This window comes from Brachypodium distachyon, chromosome 3, assembly GCF_000005505.3.
Source record: "Brachypodium distachyon strain Bd21 chromosome 3, Brachypodium_distachyon_v3.0, whole genome shotgun sequence".
NCBI lineage: Eukaryota > Viridiplantae > Streptophyta > Magnoliopsida > Poales > Poaceae > Brachypodium > Brachypodium distachyon.
In genome coordinates, this window is record NC_016133.3 from 35,080,654 (window position 1) to 35,105,094 (window position 24,441).

Genomic DNA, 24,441 nt, shown 5'->3' on the forward strand with positions numbered 1-24,441 from the left:
GGGAAAGGGTTTAGAACGAGCACGGTACAAGGTGGGGGTTGTGCCGCATGCTTGGCCCAAATTTTTTTGTTTGTGGATCTAATTTGTTTGTCCACTTTGGCTCTAGACACTACAATTTCCAACGCCCCACAAAAATGTACCGAGTATCCTAGTGAGTCACAAGAATAGGCACTTCGGTAACTTCGAACCTCCGTCCATGGTTCAGTCAACTTAAGTGTACCTGCTCTTTCTATCAATTGACCAAAAGAGTAAGATGTCTAAATGACAAAAGCTCTAATTAATCTCACGAAAAAGTTCCGACGTAATAAATTTTATTCAACGAACTTAAGCTCATGAAAAACAAAATAATCAATAGTAAATCATAGCAACAAACAAAATAAAAAATCAAGCGAAAGATCACAAAAGAAAATTAACAATATCATGATACGACATGATGTAACTCAAATGATCACTGGCTGCGTAGTGGCACTGATCGATCTCCTAGTGGCGGTGGGGGCATCGGAAGTTGTCGGGGCACTTCATGCCGCAGTTGTTGAGGAGGAGGCGGAGGTTGACGGGGAGGTCGAGATTGACGAGGCCGAGGCCAAGGCCGCCGAGCACGTCGGCGGTGAGCCTGGAGCAGAGGCAGAGCGCGGCGTCGACGCCAGCGAGCCCGTCCAGAAGCGAGCAGCAGGCCTTGTCCTGCGGCACGTTCACCCTCAGCTTCAGGGCTCCCAGCACGTCCACGCACGCCTTCAGCTTCAGCCCGTCCTTCGGGCACGTGAGCGCGCTCGCCGCCGACGCCATGGCCAGGAGGCTCACTGCCAGCAGGAGCACTGCTCTCGGTGCCATTGCCATGGATCGATCGAGAGCAAGCTGGTGATAGCTTAGTGTGGGGATCGAGCTAGCTTGCTGCTTGTGCTTGCTGCGTGTGTGAGTGAGTGAGTGAGTGAATGCATGGAGGAGTGGTATTTATAGCGGCTCATGGAGGCCAATCGAGGCGATGTGGAATTGCGAGTGCATGTGGCTCCGAGCTGGAAAGTCGGGATCATTGCCCATATGATATCTCATCTCCCCTGCTTAATTTGGAATCGCGCGCGTCCCGGCGCCCGTGATAGATCGGTTAAGGTGCGTTGGGCTTGTACTTCATATTCCTTTTGCATGTTCGCGCTTATTCCTTTTTTGGCAGGTTACCGGATTAAGCATGTGAGATCGATCGGCGGTGCATGTTTGGAACTGTTGATGGCGTAAATCTGGTGATCCAGGTAAAAGTTAAGTTGGATCAGGTAGATCGGTCGTCTACCCTAGTGGATCTTGACTCAATTCAGGCTAAGATCGAGTAAGCATGGCTTTGATTGTAACTACAGGCCGTTAAGACACCGACGCTTGCAGAAAAACAAGCTAGCCATCATGCATCATTTCACCGTCTTCCAAATTAACCGAGCATTGGAAGGTGGTCTCCCAAATTATTGGCTATCGACCATGGGCAAACCAAAATATTGGCTTCCATCCGGTAAAAAACCTGATAAAAAACAAATATTGGCTACCATTTATATAAACAAGTGCCGAACTTTTGGTCATGCCCAAATAATAACACCCTTCTGTTTGCCAAAGTTGGCAATAAAAAATTAAACTAGATTAAAGAGGCATTGGGTTGTCACAAAGGTAATCATAATCCAAACAAACACTAAAAATTTGGTCATGGCCAGTTTTTTTTGTTAAGATGGACTTTGGACACTATCCAAACACACCCTAGAACAAAGCATCCCAGGAGGAGCGCAACTCCAAGGCAGCATTTCACTCGGTACTCTGGTTAGGTCAGCACCTGGCATGGCCGAGCATCATGGTCATTTTGCTGACAGTGAAGAACGGTACTGACATCTTTATTACTTAGATAAAGGCTTACAATCAGCTGAGATAGGCTTTAAAATGAAGTCCAGTAACCATCTTAACAAAACGTTAGTGCACTCCATTGTGATTACTTGCCTTTTCGAGCAGGAACTCCTAATTTCCATCAGCCGCATAGCCAGCAGACGGGAAAACCTCAATCTGTCTTCAGAGGTCTTGGAGATTTATAGCATTGGATAAAGAAGAAAAGAAAAGTAAGAGTTTCTCCTTGTGCTCAAATTCCCTAATACAGCCAGCGAAGGTGTGTATGGTACATGAATGGGTTGCGCATCCTAGTTTCATTATGTGCTGACCATAGCAATCGATGGGTTAAAAAATCTATAGCGTCTCAAACAACAGCTGATACCTGCAACCATCTCCTGACTATACGAAGGACTGAACTGAAACCATCTTCGACTAAATGAATGCCTCTCGTAATTCAGTAGGTAGCTTAAGCTCAGGCTCGAATTCCCCCAGAGGGGCGAAGTACGAATCAACCATGTCCTCCGAGACGAACTCAAGCGCTGGAGGATCCCACTGCAAGAACAAAAATTCTAAGAAAAATGCACAACAGGATTCCACTGCAAGAACAAAATTCTAAGAAAAACAGATGATAGAAGAATGCAATTGTGCAGCCAGTGGAAGAAATTACCTTCGGAGCCAAGTCCTTGTCCACTAATCGTGCTCTAACACCCTGCCCAGCATCAAGAGTTACTCGACATTTTGTACAATGGTAACTAGGTCACTTACTAAGATGTTTTTATAGCATTTCCTATCTGTGAAAAGTTATGTTATGAAAATGATAAAACATACCTCACAGAATTCATGAGAAAATGGCTTTGAGATTCCATTGATGGACATGCGGTATTCACGTACAAGGCATTCATCAAGTGTCTGATATCTACCTTCACGTATCTACATGATGGGCATATTAAATAATAAAATCTAAACAAACAACATAACACAAACAAGCAAATAAACAAAGTTTTTCAACTTTCTACATACCGATCGCAGCGAGACTTTCAAGGCAAGTGGAGAGGCCTCTTTCAATCGTTTCAATGCCAACGTACACCATTCTTCATTCAACCTAGCCGCTTCACCTTCCTGATTACAAGATAAAAAGCCCTTAGGTTCTAAATCAGAGGCAACGTAGACAAACTTTCTGTCATTGGAAGCAAAACCTTGAACTCCCGAAAGGGGGATGGCAAAACTGGTGCACTAACACGCAGAGTAAATTATTACAGAATCAAATTCGTACATGAATAATACTTTCCTACAAAAAGCTGAGAAATCCAAAAGAACCATAAAAGTTCTATGCAAGTACTCTTTAAACAAGGTGTGAACAAAAAGTAATTCTCAAAAAGAACGTCTAAACTAATTGTACCAGCTAAGTGCCCCCAGGTTGCTGCTTAGTTCATTATAGTACTTTTGTAGTTTTAATCTAACAAATGTTTTCCACGTAAGGAATGCGTCTTTCATTATTTGGACATTTTTCTCTTTGTTAGGTCTTAACTTTTGAAAAATCTGGTGCTAATTGCATATACATAGGAATATGCTAACTGTATATACCAACTGTAAATCTATAAGTAGTAAAGATAAAGATTTTGTGTCTGCTCGTGTCAAAATGAATCAAGCAATAAACAATGTCGCCTTCAAAGTAAAATGCTAAACCATCACTCACCAATGCATCCACAATCTCTTCAACTGTTTCATGGCTGAAGCATTTATCTATAACCTCCAGCCTAAAGTAGCACAAAGGGCACAAATGAGCTATGAGTCCAATAATAAGACACAATAATAAGACACGAAGATGGCTGCATGAGGGAATTGGCGAAAACTATAGCTTGTAACTTCACTTTATTAAATAAAAAAAAACCAATAATGTGGCTATCCATATAATGGTAAAAAGGACATCAATGAGTGTTCTATGTCAGATAAATTCTATGGACCAAACGCATTACGGAAATCATTTTGGATTGAATTCTAAATCTTGTGGCTATTTTAGAAGGGAGCTCACAGAATTGACTTCAGGAACACAATGGTTTTGATTTACCCATGAACAAAAAGACAAATAGCAAAATATACTAATCTGTTGCTGATAAATTGGATCATGGATTAAAACCTTGCTGTCAGCCATAGAAAGAGCAGTCATGGCAAGAAATAAATGAAGCAAATCAGCTAGAGGATGATTTCATGTATAGTGAACAATGGCATGGTACTAACAGTACTCATGGTCGCTGTAGTGACCGATGGCATGGTAAAATATTTAACTAGACAAATGATCAGTCTAAAATTCTGTTCATTTTCATATGGCCATTCTATGTTTTACCTATGCACAATGCTTTTCTTGTCTGGATAAACAAGGTCCCCATATTGTGCAAGAGAAGTATCAATAACAGATGGATCATCAGTGACCAATGTCGCAAGTCGTTCATCAACCAGATCAAGGTGCTGTCAAAAGAAGTGGAACTTATAAGGTTGGTCCTAACTTGATGCAACGTGTAACAGGGTAGAACTATAAGAATATGTTTAAAATCTACATGGTTTAACAAGCAGGATCTTACCTCACTCATGGAATAGTGTGTAGCAAGCCCAAGTGCAAGCATATCAACTCCATTGAGTCTTTCACCGGTCAAGGCCAGGTATTCTCCTAAAAATGATCAAGGGCAAAAAGTCAAAGGATGTTATATGTTTCTATTGTGTAATATACTATTAACACACATTGGGCACAACATTAAATGAGTAAAGAATGTAGGGAACTAATAAGAACAGTTAACACCAACCAACATGACCAGTTAGATGTGACAAATAAAAGGAGGCAGCAGCATCAGGATGGAAGCCAATATGTACTTCTGGAGTGGCAAACACCTGAAATTAGTAATGGTACAGAGACTTACATTTGCGAATACCCAACTTCAATTGTTCATACATGCATAAGTAAAATGAAGCATCTAGGCAGATATACTGCAGCAAAATGACTCAGCTCCTTCACAGCAACATAACAGATACAAATCAAGCAAAATGTTTTGACGTTACTGTTCTGTCAGTGGCAATGCGAAATGTTCCAGGAATGGAAACACCTCCTCCGCCGCCCATAGTAACACCATCAAGAATGGCAACCTACAGGCAATATAAATGCAATATCAGCCGGCATCCAAGAAAAAATGCATAATTGAACTAACGAGTCTGTCTACTTACATGCGGTTTCAAGTACGTGCCTAGAACATAGATGAAACTGTACAAAGTCCGGAAAAAATCCTTACCCTCATCCATCTTGCCTGATTCAATACAAGAGAAGCTTAGCACTGAAGAAAACCTTTGAAATAAGACTAAAACAGGTACATGTAAATTACCACTGGAAGTATGTGATTTAACTACTTTAATATGGATGCTCTTAAAAGAACTATTGACATGCAAACCTTTCAAAAAGAAATGGAGGATGCCATGAAGAAAATAGGAGATTCACTATCATAACCCTTCTGTTCTTCTAATGTAAACGTACAGACACTTTACTCTATTGAATAGGTCAGTATCCCTATATAATGCAAGCAACAACAATGTTTAAAAAGGAAATGTAATTATGTTATGTACATGGCCTACACAATCACCTTCACTGATAAGTTGGTGCAATCCAACAACATCCCCACCAGCACAGAATGCTCGGCCGCTGCCCTTCATACAATACAGGCCTCACTTTAGATTGTCTAGTGGCATTCATATCATGCAAATGATGAAGCACCATACCTTCATCATGACGAAACCAATATCTGGGCTGTCCTCCCATGACTCGTAGAACTTATTCAGCCTAGCCCCCTATCAAGACAGCCATTTCATTAAAAAATCAGATCCATGTGCCGGAACATATAACCATCACTCCATCAGAAATCATACATGCAGTAAACATAAAAACGAAGTGAACATCACTACTGCATATATGCCCATGGGTTAAACAAAGTAAGAGGACTTGCAATGTCATTAAGGCACCAAATCAAGTACATGGAGCAGTACAATGAAAATGCAGATATTAAACCGAGGGTCACACTCTACAAGCAGACATTCAATTCCTCACACTCATGATCAGGTATGAAAGCACAGAATTGTCTTTGCGGAGCAGCCATGTACAGCGCTCAGAGGGAAAGGTCATGTACACGCATCAGAGGGAAATTATTCGCAAAGGTGCACCACACATTCAATCAAACATCATAAAGCATAACAAGGAAGTGGCTTTGCGAGGCACACAGCGCACGCACATGATAGCACAGAACACTAACATTTCAAATAAGACGATCACATTTCATCCAAGAGCAATGGCGATTGGCACGTGAACGCTAAGCCATTTCATCAAATACCACGCATACAGTTCGCCGAGGTGCTCCAACAAGCCAACAAACTAGACGAGGGACAGAAAACACACGAACCATGGTGGTGGTGAGGGCATTGAGATGGCCGGGGCGGTTGAGCACAGCGGCGCGGGCACTGGCCTTGCCTTCCACAATCACCTGAAACACCCGCCAGATGACAACGGAAATGTCAGCGATAGAAGATCTCGCATCCGATCTCGGAGGGGGAGCAACGACTGGCGCGCAGTTACCTCGTCGCTGTCGGGGCCGGCGGCAGCGGCGGCGGCGGGCGCGGGCGACGCTGTAGAGGAGGAGAGGGACCGCATACCTCCCATGACGCCGCGGCGAAGGGCCTCCCCGGCGCGGCGGGCGGCAGCGGCGGCGGCGAGGCTCGGCATGGTGGGGGCAGGGCGTAGGGTTTTGGGGGGGAGAGAGGAAGAATGGGGAAAGGAGGGTGACCACCGGTGAGAAATGCCGAAATGGGACGAAACCTCCGTGTGTGCTGGGCTCTGGGGTAGCAAAGGCTCCTCATTGGGCGGAAGAGTCCTGGGCTAGATAGCGGGCCTAAATGTTTCGCTAAAAAAAAGATAGCGGGCCTAAACCTTTGCGCCGTCAATTCTATTGAGCTGTCCTCGTTGTCCGCTCAAAAATAAAAATGGGCCGTCCTCGTTGTGTTTCCTTCCTAGAAAATTCTCCTTTCATATTCGTTGCTAGTAGTACTTGAGAACTGACGAAGACCTTTTTTTGTTTTGACGAAAAGAACTGAAGACTTCCCAAATTGCATCTCTTTGTGTTGCAAACAAAATTCTTTGCTACTCCTCCCATAGAAAGTGTCGTCCGTACAAATTTTGTTTATGGTAAATGGACGACACCTTTTATAAATCGGGTTGTTATTTTCATTTTTCTGTAAAAATTATTTGGCCATGTTGTCATTTGTTGATAAGTTCAGCATCCCATTAGATCCATCCACAGGCATATTTCCTCACAACAAATTATAAAATAAGTTTAGTGCAGCAAGCAACCACGAAATTATATTTGTCACGCCGTGGAAGCATATTGCAATTTACATAAGCATTTGGCATTTTGTAAAGCAAACGCCACCAGGAATGCAATTTACATAGAATAAAAATAATGAACACCCTTTCATAAGCCTTGAAACATACACAGGCAGGAAAATTTCCAATTTATATTGATATATACTAATAAAGGAACCGAAACAATAAAAGAATGGAATGGATCAGAATCCCAGTAACAAAAAGAAGGCCAAAAATTGCGGCAGCCTCTTTTACAAAATGCCAAATCGAAAAAGCTTTGGCCTGACTCCTCCATATCAGCCAACTTATTGGTTAGCCTGTATTTATAATTGGTGCTTCTCCAGGTCAGCAAAACCGGTAGTGTTCTTCCCCTTCTCCTCAGCTGGATTCCTCCTCCTTCCATGCAGCCAGTTTACTCAGAAATTCCATCACCTATAATGTAAGAAAATTTCATTCTGAGGTTACTGATTCTTTAGATGGGGTTACTGGTTCTTAACATGAACTTATCGTCACAATTTTGTAGAAAGAAACCAAAGGATGTGAGCAGATGTACCTCAGCTGGATCCTTCAAGGAGTAGAAGGCATCACTGTCCTTGGGCACAGATGACACCAGAATTCCAAAGCCACGGTTATTTGCCTTCAGAACCTAATTATGCCAAGGGGACACCTTTATACCTCAGGAGACAACGAAAGCACTTTGACTTATGGGGTTTGCAGGTCAAGAAAGACATGGTTTACCTTGAATGCATCTTCATCAGTCTTGTCATCTCCAACATAGATAGGCAGAACATCATCACTCTCGCTTAGTCCAAGCGATTCAAGTAGGAATTCCACAGCCTTCCCCTTGTTCCAGTCAATCACAGGACGAACTTCAAGAACCTGTATTCAAGTGCACAACTGAATACAAAATATTGTAATTTAGAAATAATATAACATAGAGCCTGTTGTTGTGCATAATCCTCACCTTCCTCCCATGGGTAAGCCTAAGACAAGGGTAGTCCTTCAGAACGTTGGTTACACGTTGATGAACTTTTTCGTAGTCCTAGGAAGACATCATAATGGAAGAGGAGATGATTATCAAGCTAACATTTTTCAATCAAATGGTTCCTGTGTAGAACTGAAAGTTACTCTCAGATTCAGACTTACATGTGGTGCGACGTTTCTGTAATGCACAGACACACAAAACTTGTTATCTTCCATCCTTGCGCCATCAATGTCCCTGATACTCCCACTAAGATTATGGAACACCTGACAAGCCAAGAATGTGAGCAAGCTGCACCGTATGGCATAAAATGGCAGACTGAGCTTAAAACATCGATACATACCTCAGCGATCATAGGCAAAAACTCACTGGCGGGCTGGAAGAGATTGACCTCCTTACCCTATGAGTGAAAGTAAGTGAGCAGTTGAAGTTATGAAACAGAGGAATAAATTGTGGTGGCACAAATCAAAACAAAGTTGTTTCACCTCTGAATCAGTGGACCTAACACATTCCACAGGGTGACCACTGGACTCAGACTTCCTAACAGGTCCCATGATGTCCATTCCATGACTTCCAGCATAGTACAATTCAGTTAGTTTCACGAAGTCAAACACCTGGGGAGGGTGAAAATACATTGACGAGAGATACGATTCAATAAAAGAGGTGAAATGCAGACATAGACAGGATGACAGGAAGAGCAGTTCACCTGATGAACATGAACATCATACCTTATCACGAGATCTTCCACTAATGATTGCAGTTGGGAAAAGCGACGCTACATGCCTCACAGCAGCACGCATCTGTGCAAAGAAAAAATTAGAATTCTGGATGGCAAACTTATCTGATAATACATAGGTCTGACACTTTAAATTGTACATGGACCAAGGGTTTAAGAAAAAACCTCATCCGACATTACTGCATTTGCAGGATTGTCCACAATCGGAGAAAGAGTTCCATCGTAGTCGAGAAACAATGCCAACCTTTTACCTCTGGCAAGCTCAGTAATTGCCTCAAATGAGGTTAAAGCTGAAGGATACTTTACCTACAAAACGGAACAACCGGATCATTTATTATGGGTTTTGCAGTTTCCTTTAAACTCTATCGAATACGACGGATTCAAATACGTACCATCCAATTATGATATCTCAAATCAAGATCGTCAGCTTGAATATCGTTGGGCAGGAATTCCTTGCCCTGCCTCTTGCGAGGAGGTGACGAAGCCAGCATGAGGTCGAGCCATCCAGCTGCACGAACTTCTTCGATCTTGCTGGGCAGCGGCTTCTTCTTTGGAGTGTTTAAGTACAGCCCCGAAGCAGGGAAGCTAGTAGGTGTTGTGTACGTCATCACAGCAGATGGCAAGGCTAATGAAGGGAGAGGATCCACAAAAACAGGAGAGTTGAGGCTTGTCTTCAAATCCATCAACAGAACAAGACTTCCTCTTAGTACTGCTGCAAACTGACTATCAACAGCTATGAAGAACACAAGGAGAGTGCTGGATTGAAGAATGACAGAGAACACTCAACCAACCCTCTTATCAATGAAAAACCAACGTCTTAATGTCTTGTCACCGCAAACATGCATGAACCGCATCAACCCCATCAAGTGAGAAGATCCTGCATTCTGTGTTAACAAACAAATTTAGCTGGGAAACGTAACGGATATCAGATCAACAATAAAAGAATATCTGGGCGCATACTGGTCATATAAAGGAAAGCTCCTGCATCTGACTGATCTACTCCAAGATCAATAATTGTAGGCAGTCACTAGCAACACTGCATTAAGAAAAAGATGACCACGTCTGTTATTTAATGGAAGACCAAACCTAAAGCAAGAACAGCTGACAACACTGCTCTTGTTGCTTTACAGCATAGCTACTATTTTTGTCTTGCAAGTTAAATAAGGATATAGAGTAGTGCAACTTTCTGCTAAGATTCCTGAGCGACAAGGGAAAAAAATGGTAAGACATCAATTCGTTAGGTCTAGTTCCTTTTATGCACAACCAAATATTACTTGGAAAATGGCATTTCATCCATCCATCGTCAGCAGCTCAAAATGCAAACTTGGAACAAATGATACAAGTACAGAATATAGCAAGCTCATAGTTCCAGTTTTACAGAGAAACCGCCTACACAAAATTCTGACGAAAGGCAACCGATGACATACAAGAAAATGATTAAAAAGGTACAGCTGACTTGTATGCAAAAGGGAAACATGCAGTTGGAAATCAAGAATGTATAATTGACAAGTCCAGAACGTGCGCACATGGCCATTGTTAGTGCTATCGGTTAACGGTAGCAAGTAGCAACTAAAACGTAAACAAAATCAACAATTAAACAACGCAACAATTAAATCAGCTGAGCTGCCTTTTACATCATAATGGAACCAATCAATCTGATTTTTGATGGAGCCAAGCCAACGATTGAATCAGCAGTACAACAACCAATCTGCCTTCACATCATAATGGAGCCAGGCCGATACAACATGCCCCGCGCAACGGCGGCAGTGAAAGCCACAGCCCCCATCAACCCCAACCAACGAGGACAATCGCACGCGACGACAAGGGGAAGCCAGCGAGTGTACTGCGGCAATCATCGAGGCTTTGCTTCCTTTTTCTTTTATTTCCCGTCTCTCCTCGCAGTGCATCCAAAAAGGAACGGGGAAAAGGGCAAGAAAAGGTACGGCCATGGGACCCCTCGCGAAGAATCCCACACCGCCAACCACCGCCACGATCCATCCACGACCTCCCCTTCCCACCGATTAATTGCCAAAAAATCGCATCTTTTGGGGGGCTCCGGTACAGTTGAGCGTATGGAACAGGACGGGGACGGCTTTTATTTCTGGCTGGCTCCCCGTCGGGTGGCCGGGGCCGGGGCCGCCGCACGGAGGAACAGAGACCGAGCACCCAAGCACCAAGAGCGAGCACGCCGAGGTTCCACGCGAAACCAAAGCGGGAAAGAATCAATTCCGAGCGAGATCTACCAGACGAACGCCGCGACAAGACAAGGTCGTAAAGAAATAAAAAGAAAATAAATCCTACGGAACCAACGGCGCCGATCCCGGGAGGAGGAGGAACCTTACCGGACGGAGAAACCTCCGGGTGTGCGTCCGCAATGCCGTCGCCGGAGAAGAGCACCAACGGCGGCGAGAGGCGGGGGGGCAATGGAGGAGGGGGATTGGTTCGTGGGGGAGAAGACCGGAAAGAGAGGAGAAGAGACAGAGGCGGCCTCGTATTAATAGGCGGCGACTCTCTCCCTCCTCTAGTGTCTTCTGCCCCCTCTGTTCTCCACCTTTCTCTTTCTCTCTGTCTAGGATCCCGGAAAAGTAGTTACCTGCCGTTTCCCGTCACGGGCGTTCCGTTATGTTTCGCTTTCGCCATCACGGGGGCCTGGGAGGCGGGTCATGCTCTTTCCGATTACTACGTGGAAGGATCCTGGCGGGTCACGTCCGTGGAGGCAACGGCGATGGCGAGCTTGTGGGCGGGGAGGGGGCTCCGGGCTTTGTAGGGGTCCACACGTGCGTGGGTTATTAAATAATAAAGCGCGGAGTGGTCCGGGGATCTATGTGTGTGTAGGTCCGTTGCGGAAGGAAATTGGGAATCCTTGACCGTCTAGGTTGAGACGACACGTGGTGCCGAGTGGGCAGCGGGCGGGCTCTACGCCCTCTACCGGGTCTACACGTGGGTGGGCGCTGGCCACTCGTGGCGCCATGTGAGCAGCTGTGTGGTCTAGTATGACTGGTTTTAGGTCTTTTTGACTCCCCGAAAGTTGAACTGAAAGAATTATCAGTCTGCCACTTAAACTACTCGTACATGGTCGCATACGACCTAAACCATTGAAAGCCACAAGTAATCCTGTCAAAAGTGTTTGGGTAGATGCCGTGCTGGTACCTGAGCCAACGTGCGTTTGTTACTGTTTCGGGCACGGTACAGGGCCGGACCGAACCCCCGATCGAGCGAGAGAACCCCGAAACGGGGAGGCACGCGATGGCGCCACGGGAAAGGTCGCAGCTGGCAGCGATGTCTCCCCGCGCACTGAAGCATGGTCTGTCTTTCTCTTTTTTTGAGAGGATGAAGCATGGTCTGTCTCGTGTAACTTGTGTTACAGCAATTGTTTTCATCTCCTTCCCTCTCCGGATGGGGAAGCGATCGACAGGCAAACGGGAAACACTGTGCACTTCCCTGTTGCGTTGCGTTGCTCGTTGCTCGTGGTACGCAGAGCTCCGGATCTTGTCTGTTGCATCGCATGCGATGGGATGGGATGTACGGCCGGCATGGGGCGTCACGCTTCCCCGTACGTATTGCTTTGCATTTATATATGACTTCTTTAACTTAAGGCGCCGGGCCCGGTCTAGCAGCAGCAGCAGTGCATGGCATCAGCTTTTGGAGTTTAATTTTCTGGAGCTGCAACTGCACAGACAGACCAAGCCGAAGAGTATCAGTTTATACTATTTGAAAACAATTTAAATATTTGCCCTTCTTAAGCATCCATTGCCAATTCAGCGTCAAAGATGTTGACCAATTTTAATTCTAAATGGATGTTGAATATTGAAACTTCTAACGACGAAAATTCTGAAGTGACATGTTGTTGTAGGACTAGGACGGAATATCTGTGGTATAGTACTTTAGCGAATGATTCGAAGGAGGCGGCTGGGTGCATATGCGTGACTGTATGAACGTACAGATGGAGGAACTGACTAAACTGATTCCAGTTTGTCGTTCAGATTAGCGGTAGCATGCATTCTAGACTGGATTCGGGTTCGGGGTCCCGATTCACGAAACGAGTTATGTAGTGCAAGAGGTAATGTATACCGAAAAAAATACTCACAATATTCATGTGATACCAACAACAGCTAAGAGACAGATAGTCCTGTGCAGCGGAAGTTTCTGGCTCCACAAATCGATTCGAAGCAACCCTTCTACGGTCCGCCTACTCTTGCAGCCACAAGAAAGTTCACGTGTCCAGCTAATGCGTACGTGCATGCGAGCGGTGCTGTTTGGCGCGCGCGCGCACGTACGCTAGTTGATTTATTTATTTATTTTGTTACATCACGTGCACTCCTCCCTCTGAGAATACAACGCCAATTAAATTTAGAAGCAAAATAACCTTATTTTTCTAAATATAATTTCATAGAATTTGGTTAACTTTTTTGTGTGCAAGAATTTGGTTAACTGAAGGAAGCATAGTTGCTAATTACTCCGTAACTTTCTTGTACGTAGACGTAATGTGGTATTAGAAGTAGTTCTGGAAAATTAGTGCACGATCGACGTATGTACTCGGTCGGTCCTCGCAATTTGCAACTTCCTTGTACGTGCACGTCAAGAGAAAAACCCAAAAAACATCGGCCGAATGGCAGTAGTACTCCGTAGCTCATAGGCGTAGCTTGTCGCTGGCGACTACGTACGCGAGATCACACGCCAACGCGGGCGCCGCCCGGTACCTACGACGCTACTACATGATATGACTGCGACGTAGGCAGGCGTTGTTGTGTGTCGGTGCAAGTTACCGCGAAATGGTCACGAAAGCTGGTCGATGCGCGCGCGTGCGTGGCCGTGACGGTGCACCGTGCAAGCAAGGGAACGGACGCGCGGAAGAGTCAAGGGGACCGGGGAAGGAACAGGAACGAACAAGAAGGAAAAGGTCGGTGCCTACTGCCTACGCGCGTCCATGTCATCGCGGCGGGGGCCGATCGAGGCTCCCGCGTACGTATGTGTGTGCGAGCGGCGGCAACGACTTGGCATTGCACACGACGCAATGTGCAGCTATATATAATCAAGTGCACGCACAGCTCCACTTGACCCGTTGAGGTCAAGATGTCAGGCAGTACGTCACCACAGACCGATTAATTTGACAGGTATGTATACGCTCGCTGTCATGAATATACTTCCTAACAATTTTTTGAAGGACCGAGATCGACTAGTACTCTTGACTCGTTCGTTATTCCGTCCAGGCTTGCTACCCCCCTTCCCCGCCGTAAGGAGGCTTGTCAGCATTTTCAAGGAAAGAATGGTCTGGACGTATTGATCTTTAAGGTTTTTTTTTAGGCTATTGATCTTTAAGGTTAAAAATATTAATTGTTCCTATTGTTGGTGTATTGAGAAAACCTCAGAGTGTGAATCCTGCAGAAGCTTTTAGAAAAAATGTTGGTACACAATATCTTTATGCATGCTGAAATGGAGGTGTCAAATACGAGTACCAGGATATATCTTGGTAGCACCAAGCTTGGTCCAAACCCTTGTGGAGCACGAGTCGATCCTCGGGATCAAACCGGGGTGGTCAGGCTGCCCAACTGCAATCATAACCGGACCCAAGTGGTCCTTATTGTTTTTGTAATATTTAGATTATATTTTCATGATCGTGTGCACTGATGTTTGATGTAGTTAGTGACCAAAAAGTTTTGCTTATATCTCAAACATGAAAAAGAATTGTTACTACTTTTGTTCCTAGATATAATAAACTAGGCCTACGGAGGTGAAGAAACCCCCGGTACCGTTTGAAAGAAGAAAACCTTCTCACACAGGCCTATAAAATCTCCGAACCTCATACCCCACCCATACACAGCGACACCGCGGCACCACGTGAGATCAAAACCGGCCTTAGACCTGTGCTTTGGTATGTGACAGACGAGGGGATTTTTTTTAACCCTCCGGCCTGAAATTCGCTCCAAATGGGAGTCGAACCCAGAACCACCAGAGGGTGCAACTAGAGCCCCTAGCAACTACGCTAGAACCCAGGACCAGAGGAGTGTTCCTAGATATGAATATTCTAATTTTGTCCTAAGTTACACTTTTAGAATTTTGACCAAATTTATAGACTCAGTTTGTACAGAAACTTGGAGGATGGATGATGTCGTCGAGACACCACAGCTTTACGGCCGGATCGCCCTGTCTCACATTGCTATTGGCTTATATTGCTTTCTTTATGTTCGTCCTTTCACGGATTGCACGGAGCAGCGTGCATAACTGCATATGCGTGCATGCATGTCTTCTCCTCCAAGAAAGGCACGGAGGACCAGATCGATCAAGCTCTCTTCAGCAGCCTGGAAACAACGCACGTACCGTACGTACTCCGTGCATAACTCACCGACACGTACGTCGATCGCGACTGGACCATATATGAGACTCTGTCTACAGTAGCTCTAGCTAGCTAGCTGCTTATAGATGTTCGCAAAAAAAAACTGCAAATATGGAGTACGGAGTACTCACTACGTGATGGAGTAGTAGTATTCTTAGGTGTATGTGGATCCCGTCAAAAGAAAAATTACTCCGGTGTATGTGAACCTAATTAAAGCCATCTTTGCTAAAATGCCTCTCGTTCGTTCAAGATCCAGTTTGAGTCGGTCAAACCATGAGAATAACAGCCGTCGATCTCGCTCGTGCCAACAATTTTAGCCAGACAGGCATGCGGCGGCGAAGGCCAGAATCAACCGCGCGCGGGTGTCCCCACGCTGTCAAACCATGTGATCGAGATCAAACACGTACGGCACCATCTTCTGACGGCGACGTTTTCTGTCGGTGGAAGATAGCGAAGAGCTGATTGGTTGCCTATGCCTAGACGTGGCGGTGACGGTGCATGAGGCGGATCCGAGAATCTTGGTTCCGAGGAGCAAAAAACAAAGGAACAAGAATGAAAGGTCGGTCCAATGTATGCACACGCGCGCCCCTGTCACCGTCGTCTGCCGATCTCTGGGAAGTAGGTTGCCGTTCGTTGTTGTCACGTAAAACTATGTCAATTTGTTCGAGAAGGATATTGTTTTCCTGCGTGCGTACGTATGAAAAATTCAGCTGCTAATAGTTACTCCTTTTAAGACAGAAAATTTAAGACAAGATGTCAACTTTGTTTTGCTCTCCTAATCTGATTGAAGTCTTTTTGTCAGTTTGAACAAAGATGGAGGCATGCCTTCTCCTCCAAGAAAGATGAATTAAATAAAGCTCCCGGACAGCCATAGTATACTCCAAGTACGAGACACAACATCACCATGACATATCGATGACGGCGGTTGTCCCAACCCAAGGGGCGGTACCACCATCACTCACCTCTCACCTTATATACATATACCACTAGTAATTAAAAAGACGTCGTTCCATAATTAAGAGTACCATATGCTACCAGGAGTCGTGCGTGTAGGCTGGCAGCTCTCTTCCCCATCCACATTTTTTGTTTTTGTGAAGCCGGCAGCCAAATCAGCCAGAACCACTTGATGAAGTATTTTTACCAGGAGTACAACAGTCCACCCACGCGAAACCTAATCAGGTAATACATTCAAGAAGGTGTATCATCCATTAAAGAAGAAGCCTGCGACGCATTAACTGCACTACGCAACAGAACCGGTTCTCAGGTAAGCTGATGGAGTTGCGTACAGGAAAACAAATCCCAGTTGCATTATATAATGACGGGGCTGCGTACAGGAAAACAAATCCCAGTTGCATTATATAATGACCAACTGTCCAACACTCCAACTGCATTAACTGCACTACGCAACAGAACTGCACGGATCGAGATATGTACATGTACACAGGTCGGTCAATATGCATGCACCGCGCGAGATAGTACTGCGTACAGCTCGATCAAATACATATATGCATAATTGCATACAATACTCCCGGCTGCCGGCGGTTGCAACTTGCGGCAGTTGCTGGACAATTAAACGTCTAGACAAGTCAGAGGAAGACGACCCAATTAAGCAGGCAACCGAGGCAACCCCCCGCACATGCATGCCCGACGGCGCGTGCGCGCACTATACTCTCCTACCCGGCCGAAACCTCTCCAACTCCAAGCACTGCTACTGTTTTTTTTTTTTGACACGTTCCAAGTAGTGCTAATTTTTTTGTGGAGGAGTCAAGTAGTGCTAATTAACTTCGTATTCCACGCGAATCGACGAGCTGCGGCCGGCCTTTCGGTTGCCCAAGTTCCCCCCATCCCCTCAGGCCATCTCGATCGGGGTCGTCCTTGCATGGCGCGGCCGGTCTCCGTCTCACCGCGCGTCCGTCTGGCCGACGAGCGAGATAAGCTAGCGCTCGCCGTCGCCAATCCAAGCAGCAAAATATACATCGCTGCGCGCAAGCCAAGAACCAAACAAGCTGGACCAAATTTGCGACATCACTGACCAGCGTGATGCGACGGGTGTAAGTTTCGACGTTACATGCTGCCGTGTGCTGGGGTATGACGAGCAGTGCAGGGGAGCACGGAGGGGACAACGGCCATGCTGGGTTGGGCAACGGGCGGGCATTTCGGTCATCCAATGTCACGTGATCGGTCAAACAAGAGTCAACAAACCTAATCAGTCTCTAAACCGTCTTAAATGTGTCACGTCGGCCCTAAAACCGTTAAGGGTGTGATTTATCTGGTATTAGTGATTTCAGGATGTAAATTAAACGGTTTTCTGGTTCAAAGAGGTATGCAGCTATAGAGATACATTTGGAGGCGAAATTTGGGGACGAAATATGAACTTCTCAATTTTAAAATGGGCTAATGGCCTACCTGTCTACCACGGTCTACTCTATGGCCTTTGCAACGTAGCCCCCAAACATTTAGCCCGTCCTCTTAGTTTGCTTTGGGCTTGACAGCCTTCGGGCCCATTCAGTTATCGACAGTTACGGCCTTTTACATGTGTAAACTTCTAAAAAAAAAACTAACAACTGCGTCAGACCACCACACCACTCTGTCTCTCTCCATCTCCACTGATTCGCACAGCATCCAAAATGCCCAATCCCGTCCTGCTCCTCCTCTTACCCGTCCTCCTCCATGCCGTCGCCGCCGTCTCCAGCGAAGACTCGGCGGAGGACCCCTGCGCGGGCCGCCGGATCCACATCCGGGCTCTGCCCCCGCGCTTCAACACGCACCTCCTCCGCCACTGCGACGCCGCCTTCCCGCTCGCCGACCCATCCGCCTCCGCCCCGCCGTCCTGCGCGTCGCTGGCCAACCACGGCCTCGGCCCGCGCACCCACCCGCGGAGCCGCTCCTGGTACCGCACAGACGCGCGCCTCCTCGAGCCCTTCTTCCACCGCCGCATCCTCGAGCGCCGCTGCCTCGCCGCCGACCCAGCCCTCGCCGACGCCGTCTTCGTCCCCTACTACGCGTCCCTCGACGCCCTCCCCTACCTCCTCGACCCCGCTCTCCTCGACTCCTCCGCCTCGCACGGCGCCTCCCTCGCCGAGTTCCTCGCCCACGACCGGCCCCAGATCCTCTCGCGACGGCACGGCCATGACCATTTCCTCGTCCTCGCCGGGTCCGCGTGGGACCACTCTCAGCCGCCGGAGCTGGAGAAGGGGCAGCAGCCCAGGATGTGGGGCTCCACGTCGCTGATCCGCCGGCCGGAGTTCGAGAACTTCACGGTCCTGGCCCTGGAGTCGCGCACGTGGCCATGGCAGGAGCACGCGATCCCCCATCCGACCTCCTTCCACCCGTCGTCGCTCCGCCGGCTCCAGGCCTGGCTCGACCGCGCCCGCCGCTCCCGCCGTCCCGTGCTGATGCTCTTCGCCGGCGGCGTTTCCCGCCCGTCGCGGCCCAACATCCGGGGCTCCATCCTCGCCGAGTGCGCGAACCGCACCGACGCCTGCGTCGTGGTCGACTGCTCGGCCGGCAAGTGCGCGCACGACCCCGTCCGCTACACGCGCCCCATGCTCCGGTCCAGGTTCTGCCTGGAGCCGCCCGGAGACACACCGACGCGGCGGTCGACGTTCGACGCGATCCTCGCCGGCTGCGTGCCGGTGTTCTTCGAGGACGCGGCGGCGAGAAGGCAGTACGGCTGGCACCTGCCCCCGGCGCGGTACGACGAGTTCTCGGTCTACATACAGAAGGAGACGGTGGTGCTGGGCGGCGTCAGGATCGCCGAGACGCTGGCCGCCGTGCCTGAGGCGGAGGTGCGGAGGATGCGGGAGCGCGCGCTGGAGATGGCCCCCCGGGTGATGTACCGGCGGCACGGGAGCACGGCGGAGCTGAGGCGCGCGGGGATGGACGCCGTCGACCTCGCCGTGGAAGGCACGCTCCGGAGGATACGCGGGCGGACGCGCGCGCTGGAGGACGGCCAGCCGGAGAGGATATACGCGCTGGAAGACGACAGCATCGAGCCGTAGGAGGACTACGAAATGGAATGCTCTTGAGGACATTCGCGTAGTCTAGATTTGAACATTTCTGTACCATCGTGCAGTTCCTTCCATCTTCCGTGTCGGAGATCGAGTGTATCAGTGTAGGAAGAGAGATTCATCCTGTTTTGTGAATGTAGCAAAGTCTTTCTTTCGCAGGTGTGAATGTAGCAAAATCACCTCCATCTCTCGAGTGTTGCTTCAGTACTAGCTACTCCTATTTGATCACAGCTTGGTTGTCACCTATCATTTGGGACTAGAATCGTGGATTTCATTTTAAATTTTAAAAACTAACTTGTTTGGTTGGCACGGAATTAACTAAATGAATTCAATTTGTAATTCCATGGAATCACAATACAGCTAACCTCAATTCTTTTCTGCAAGCCATCATTTTTCTGGAATTGTGTCTAACTCTACAAATCCATGTGGTAGACAAACATGATTTTTGAATCCGGAATTCAAATCCAACCAAATAAAATCCTACCAAAAATTAGATTTCATTTCATTTGGTACATGAGGGGTGCCAAACGAGCTGTAATGAAAACTTGTTGTGATAATACAAACGTTAGGAGTAAACGCCAAATCTTCAGTTGTTCCATCTTGGGTGTGTGTGACGGGTGAAATGAACTTCGTAAACATTTGTGCATAGTAATATAGTCAGTGTTGATCGCTGCACTCGACAAGCACCAGTGGTCTAGTGGTAGAATAGTACCCTGCCACTGTACAGACCCGGGTTCGATTCCCGGCTGGTGCAAATTTTATAATTTTGCCTCAAATTAGTGAACAGGATATACATGTTTGCAAGTCAATGGGCCAGTTTTTTTCGGTTTCTTCGAGAAGTCGCCACCTAAATTTGATTAGACTATCAAATTAGTTTAGGCTAAACTAATTTAGAAGTCAAGCTAAATTTATGATGTGATTTCTCCAGGAAGTTAGGTGAGGGCAGCTTTTAGGAGAAACCGGTTATAAAACCCGAAAAAAACGCAGCCAATGTCCATTTTGGCCCAAGAACTTACGGGATCCATTTCGGCCCAAGCAATCTCCCTCCTTCCGCTTCCCCGTTCTAGATAAAATCTGCCTCTTCCTCCACTCGTCCTCTCCAGGCCTTCCTCCTCTTCCTCCACCCGTCCTTTTTTTTGAGAAGCGCTGGTTTGCTGCTTCATCTGGCTCGCGTGCCCTTGAAACCAATACCACAGTTTTTTTTTAGCGTGAATACCATAGGTTAATTTGCCAGAACAAACGGAAAGAAGTCAAGAACCTTCAGCCTTCCACTAAGAGTGTCGGGTTACTTTTACTTTTACTTGTGTTTACCAATTCTGCAAAATCATACTCCAGTTTACAGAGGCGTCTGTCGTCTCAATCCTGTGACGATATATGACAGTAAATCCATGATTGTTAGGCCAGGGATGCGGCCTATCTTTGCACTTTGGCTGGTTGTACTGATATCACTGAGGAGAATCACAATCATAATATATATATATATATATATCTGTGGGGGGGGGGGGGGGGGGGGGCGCGCGCGCGCGCGCGCGCGCTTTTGCTTTACAAATGTTTCCTGAAGTCTTCATTTGCTTGTGCCACCAGATGATCATCGTCCCACTCGTCGCGGTAATTCTCCGGGCGAGCTGCCTTGTTCCTCGCATTAGCAGCATACATCATCTTCCTCCATTCTTCAATAGGTGGATGGCCACATTGCTCCGCGAGCCAGTCATCGTACTCAAACTGCAAATAGAGCACACTTATTAGCAGAGGACAACGATCAAAACTATGCTAATTTCTAATCGGCATAAATTTTCCTAACTGACACTCATAACAGACATCTCTACACTACCTGATAGTCACCACTAAAATTGTGGGTGTATCTCTTGGGCCATCCATGAGCTTCTCGTCTCAAGTAGATGGCTTTCACATCCTCCATCATTTCGGATTTGGACGGGAGATTGATCCGTCCTGACAGAACACCGGCCACCCACTTGCTTTGTAGTTCAAACAGTGGAAAAGGGATAATCTGGATGAAACAGAGACTGGCAGGTTTTAGATCCTAGAGCTTTGCAAAGTCAGTTAAAAGTGTATCTAAACAGAGGAAGGCAATTTGCACCCAGATTGACCTTCCATGGCAATCCGATGAAGGACAGGTCAGGGGCCACTTCTATAGGGAAAACATGCTTGTATAGCGGATCGACACAGTTGTCCTCCACAGTGATGGTGCTATCATCCCCAAGGAACGGGAAGTCATACAGGTAGCTGGATAGCATAAATGCAGGGAATACATCATTTGCTTCAACCAACATAGCAAAATGGAAAGATGTATGAAATGAGTTGCAGCCTTGCAGGTATGCTGCAGATGTATACCCAGTGCAATGCATGATGACATCCACTTTGATTGTGCTGCCATCCCGGAACACCACACAGCCATCTTCCTGAGCACGGTCGGTCTGCAAGTCGGGCATTAATTTGTTACATAACAAGATTAATATGTTCTGTAGAAATACTGGCAGCCCCTTCCATGGATAAAGCCACCATATTGCACTCACCACAAAAAAGGGCGTTTACCATGGAATGAAGCCACATATTATTATATCCAGGCTGCAGCTCACAAGTGGAAGCCGGTGCTGATCTATCGGCAATGTGGACCTCCTTCGCAACGCTTGCAATGTCCCTCGAAATGTCAACCGCACTTGCTGAGGCCCCGATTACGATCACTACCTACCAATGCGACGTATACTTCAAGTTTAAGGCGGTCAGGCAACAGATAAGGGGAGGAGAAATCACAGTGAGAAATATACACACCTGATCAACGAATGGCTCAGGCACACGGTAACTGTGGCTATGCAACTGCTTTCCAGGCCAGGTATCTGCCCCTGTCAATGTTTGAAAAATACAGATCTGGTGACCAATCTCAAATCTATTCTTACAATTTCAAATGCTCAGAAATAACTTCTAGTTTCACAATAATTTTGTGGATCTGATGATCATAACATTATAAGTTTCTAACTAAACATTGGAGGGTGTAAGGCAAAACTTCCTTTAAAAATCAAGATTTGGCTTTGGCTGTTCTGCATAATGCAATAGCAACAAAAGATAACATGATTCGTAGAAATTGGGTGGGAGATACACTTTGTCGTTTCTGTGATAAACCTGAGACAATACATCACCTGTTCTTTGGTTGTGTCGCAGCAAAATATGTGTGGGGTGTTCTGAGTAAGACAATTGGCGCTCCTACTAGGCCTGGCATGTTCTGTCAATATTTCTGGTGGATTACGCAATATTTACCTGCTTCTAGGAATCTTCAAATCATTGGGGTGGCTGCCATTTGCTGGGCCATCTGGAAACTTAAAACCGAGCTTGCTTTGAGAAAAAACTCATACGATCTCCTGCTGAGATGGTGTGTTATGCCTGTGCTTTCATGAGATACTGGGCAGGGAAGCAAACTGACCAGGACAAAGTTCATCTTTTAACAGGTGTTGCGGCATTCCAGGCTGAGGCGCTGCGCCACCATGAAGATCAGGTGAGGATGGATACGGGGAGAATCCAAGATACTTCTGATGGGGGCTCAACATCAACTGAGGACTCGGAGAAGAAGCAGGCAGGGGGAGTATGATCAGCTCTGTGCACTTTATGATCAGATCAAGACTCCTCTCTGCTGGAACAAACTTGAGATTTTGTTTACTGGCCCTGAGTGCCAGCGTCTTTCCTCCTTTAGTTATATCAGTTATATTACTGCTACCTGTTTTGTATCCTTTTCTTTTGAGCATTGTTTCTTGCCTGCTCTGTCAGCAAGATTGCAAACTCGTTGGGGGTGAACTGTGTATTCCGTTATTATCTGATAATGAAATCCGGTCGATGACCGTTTAAAAAAAAAACTAGATCGTGCACCTCCTCCCAGAATTTATATGCATATGAGTTCAGACTAAATTTAAATTTGCACGATAACAAGTTGGCGGTGCGGAGTATGATTACCTGGTATGGAGGCGACGCGAGGCTCTGTGTAGTGTCCATTGCAAACCACGACGGCATCATAAATCTCCTCGTCCAGCTCCCCCTTCTCCCCGAGCTTTTTCGACGTCACCGCCCACCTCCCGCTGGCCTCCCTCCGGACTCCAACCACCTCCGTCTCGAACCGGACGAGATCGCACAGATCGAATCGCCTCGCGAAGTCCTCGAGGTACCGGAGCACCTCTCGGTGGCCGGGGAACCTGCGTGCGTCGATGGCGGCGGCCGGGGAGCTGAGCTTGGGCGCGGTGAAGGGGAAGTCGAGGAATCCCATGACCTCGCGAGGGAGGTTGGTGCGGAGCGAGGCGTAGAGGCTGGAGTGGGTGGCGGCGGCACCGAGCGGGTCGGCGTGCGATGGGGATGCGTAGAGCCAGGTGCCGCCCACGGCGGCGGCGCGCTCGAAGACGACGGGGGCGTGGCCCTCGCGGCGGAGCTCCCGCGCCGCCACAAGGCCCGCCGCGCCTGCGCCAACGACGGCGAGCCGGAGCGAGGGCGACGGCATGGTAGGCTTGTGGAGCTGCGAGGCCGAATGGTTTGGATTCGCCGTCGGGTCCGGGGGTTTTTCTCGTCGCGGAGTCGTGTACGATTGCAATTCTGTTGGTTTGCTTGACATGAGTGGACTTGGGCGATTTGGAGGGAAGCGGACGGGGCTTCCCTGCTGCCAAAGTGCCAAACACGGAAGTGGACATTCACGGTTTAAACCGACCAAAAATTCTGTTTGGTTTTCCGTTGCGGTTGTTTCATTCGCTAAATCATATCGGTTCCAGGTCTGACAAACAAATTGGTGTTCTAAATCAACAAACCGATTCTCAACCGTCGAAAGAGTTTCATGCATCCAGCCAGTTCACCCAAAAACTCAAACTGATGGAAAAAAAATAAAAACAATCTACTTATGCTTCAACCCGGCAATTCAGTTTGATTTAAACCAAAAAACATCTCAGATTGAACTAACTAATAATTGCTTAATATGGTTTAATATGGTTTCAGTTCATGCTTTGGTTTTTATGCCCATCCCGACTCCGCTATACTCCATAGTTCCATCCACACTGTAGGCCCGTTCGATGATTTCCTTGCTCCAAGCTTGCAGGTGCGCACACACTTACACCACCACACATATCACATATTTTCCCAGTCCAACAAAGGATG

General features: G+C 47.1%; 5 protein-coding genes and 1 non-coding gene across 9 annotated transcripts; 2 read left to right on the forward strand and 4 right to left on the reverse strand.

Annotated features, from left to right (window-relative positions):
• Positions 1–277: 277 nt before the first annotated feature.
• On the reverse strand, positions 278–938 carry LOC104583695 (putative lipid-binding protein AIR1). Its single transcript, XM_014900719.2, has one exon. The coding sequence runs from the start codon at positions 835–837 to the stop codon at positions 481–483; it is 357 nt and encodes a 118-aa protein (XP_014756205.1). The 5' UTR covers positions 838–938; the 3' UTR covers positions 278–480.
• Positions 939–1,835: 897 nt separating this feature from the next.
• On the reverse strand, positions 1,836–6,671 carry LOC100839535 (3-hydroxyisobutyryl-CoA hydrolase-like protein 1, mitochondrial). Its single transcript, XM_003574259.4, has 14 exons — positions 6,458–6,671; positions 6,285–6,365; positions 5,611–5,679; positions 5,475–5,538; positions 5,065–5,144; positions 4,903–4,986; positions 4,650–4,734; positions 4,431–4,516; positions 4,196–4,317; positions 3,548–3,608; positions 2,872–2,970; positions 2,680–2,781; positions 2,519–2,560; positions 1,836–2,403 (listed from the first exon to the last, which is right to left on the reverse strand). The coding sequence occupies exons 1-14, from the start codon at positions 6,602–6,604 to the stop codon at positions 2,284–2,286; spliced, it is 1,242 nt and encodes a 413-aa protein (XP_003574307.1). The 5' UTR covers positions 6,605–6,671; the 3' UTR covers positions 1,836–2,283.
• Positions 6,672–7,318: 647 nt separating this feature from the next.
• Positions 7,319–11,524, reverse strand: LOC100839839 (probable trehalose-phosphate phosphatase 2). 3 transcript variants are annotated; one of them, XM_024461857.1, is made up of 13 exons: positions 11,301–11,524; positions 9,919–9,994; positions 9,750–9,842; positions 9,351–9,667; positions 9,124–9,264; positions 8,951–9,022; positions 8,708–8,836; positions 8,566–8,622; positions 8,387–8,488; positions 8,205–8,282; positions 7,979–8,119; positions 7,794–7,886; positions 7,319–7,672 (listed from the first exon to the last, which is right to left on the reverse strand). In XM_024461857.1, the coding sequence occupies exons 4-13, from the start codon at positions 9,639–9,641 to the stop codon at positions 7,619–7,621; spliced, it is 1,158 nt and encodes a 385-aa protein (XP_024317625.1). In that variant the 5' UTR covers positions 9,642–9,667; positions 9,750–9,842; positions 9,919–9,994; positions 11,301–11,524; the 3' UTR covers positions 7,319–7,618. The 3 variants fall into 3 exon arrangements, with proteins under 3 accessions (XP_024317625.1, XP_024317626.1, XP_010234985.1); XM_024461858.1 differs by lacking the exon at positions 9,919–9,994; XM_010236683.3 differs by lacking the exon at positions 9,919–9,994 and having other exon boundaries at positions 9,351–9,842.
• Positions 11,525–17,867: 6,343 nt separating this feature from the next.
• LOC100840137 (probable xyloglucan galactosyltransferase GT19) lies at positions 17,868–19,551 on the forward strand. Its single transcript, XM_003574261.4, has one exon. It carries the CDS (start codon positions 17,920–17,922, stop codon positions 19,291–19,293), a length of 1,374 nt encoding a protein of 457 aa, XP_003574309.1. The 5' UTR covers positions 17,868–17,919; the 3' UTR covers positions 19,294–19,551.
• Positions 19,552–19,985: 434 nt separating this feature from the next.
• TRNAG-GCC lies at positions 19,986–20,056 on the forward strand. The gene has a single exon. It is a non-coding gene; the product is annotated as a tRNA-Gly (tRNA).
• A 531-nt stretch (positions 20,057–20,587) lies between these two features.
• LOC100824094 (flavin-containing monooxygenase FMO GS-OX-like 4) lies at positions 20,588–23,857 on the reverse strand. Of its 2 annotated transcripts, XM_003572011.4 has the most exons (7): positions 23,263–23,844; positions 22,093–22,163; positions 21,856–22,008; positions 21,655–21,737; positions 21,411–21,546; positions 21,134–21,310; positions 20,588–21,024 (listed from the first exon to the last, which is right to left on the reverse strand). In XM_003572011.4, exons 1-7 carry the CDS (start codon positions 23,795–23,797, stop codon positions 20,845–20,847), a joined length of 1,335 nt encoding a protein of 444 aa, XP_003572059.2. In that variant the 5' UTR covers positions 23,798–23,844; the 3' UTR covers positions 20,588–20,844. The 2 variants fall into 2 exon arrangements, with proteins under 2 accessions (XP_003572059.2, XP_024317888.1); XM_024462120.1 differs by lacking the exon at positions 20,588–21,024 and having other exon boundaries at positions 21,140–21,310; positions 21,401–21,546; positions 23,263–23,857.
• Between the last annotated feature and the right edge of the window lie 584 nt (positions 23,858–24,441).

Bases quoted from the DNA above. Each gene is read 5' to 3' on its own strand.
- LOC104583695 (XM_014900719.2), bottom strand. From the start codon at position 837: ATGGCAATGGCACCGAGAGCAGTGCTCCTGCTGGCAGTGAGCCTCCTG.
- LOC100839535 (XM_003574259.4), bottom strand. From the start codon at position 6,604: ATGCCGAGCCTCGCCGCCGCCGCTGCCGCCCGCCGCGCCGGGGAGGCC. The intron at 2,971-3,547 runs GTGAGTGATGGT...TCTTGTAATCAG, and splicing joins AAGAGATTGTGGATGCATTG to GAAGGTGAAGCGGCTAGGTT. The intron at 2,404-2,518 runs GTAATTTCTTCC...TTGTTCTTGCAG, and splicing joins ACAAGGACTTGGCTCCGAAG to TGGGATCCTCCAGCGCTTGA.
- LOC100840137 (XM_003574261.4), top strand. From the start codon at position 17,920: ATGCCCAATCCCGTCCTGCTCCTCCTCTTACCCGTCCTCCTCCATGCC.
- LOC100839839 (XM_024461858.1), bottom strand. From the start codon at position 9,641: ATGGATTTGAAGACAAGCCTCAACTCTCCTGTTTTTGTGGATCCTCTC. The intron at 8,837-8,950 runs GTATGATGTTCA...CACCCTCCCCAG, and splicing joins GTGGAAGATCTCGTGATAAG to GTGTTTGACTTCGTGAAACT. The intron at 8,489-8,565 runs GTATGTATCGAT...TTGGCTTGTCAG, and splicing joins TTTTGCCTATGATCGCTGAG to GTGTTCCATAATCTTAGTGG.
- LOC100824094 (XM_003572011.4), bottom strand. From the start codon at position 23,797: ATGCCGTCGCCCTCGCTCCGGCTCGCCGTCGTTGGCGCAGGCGCGGCG. The intron at 21,738-21,855 runs GTAAACGCCCTT...CCCGACTTGCAG, and splicing joins ATATGTGGCTTCATTCCATG to ACCGACCGTGCTCAGGAAGA. The intron at 21,311-21,410 runs GTCAATCTGGGT...TGTTTCATCCAG, and splicing joins TCATCGGATTGCCATGGAAG to ATTATCCCTTTTCCACTGTT.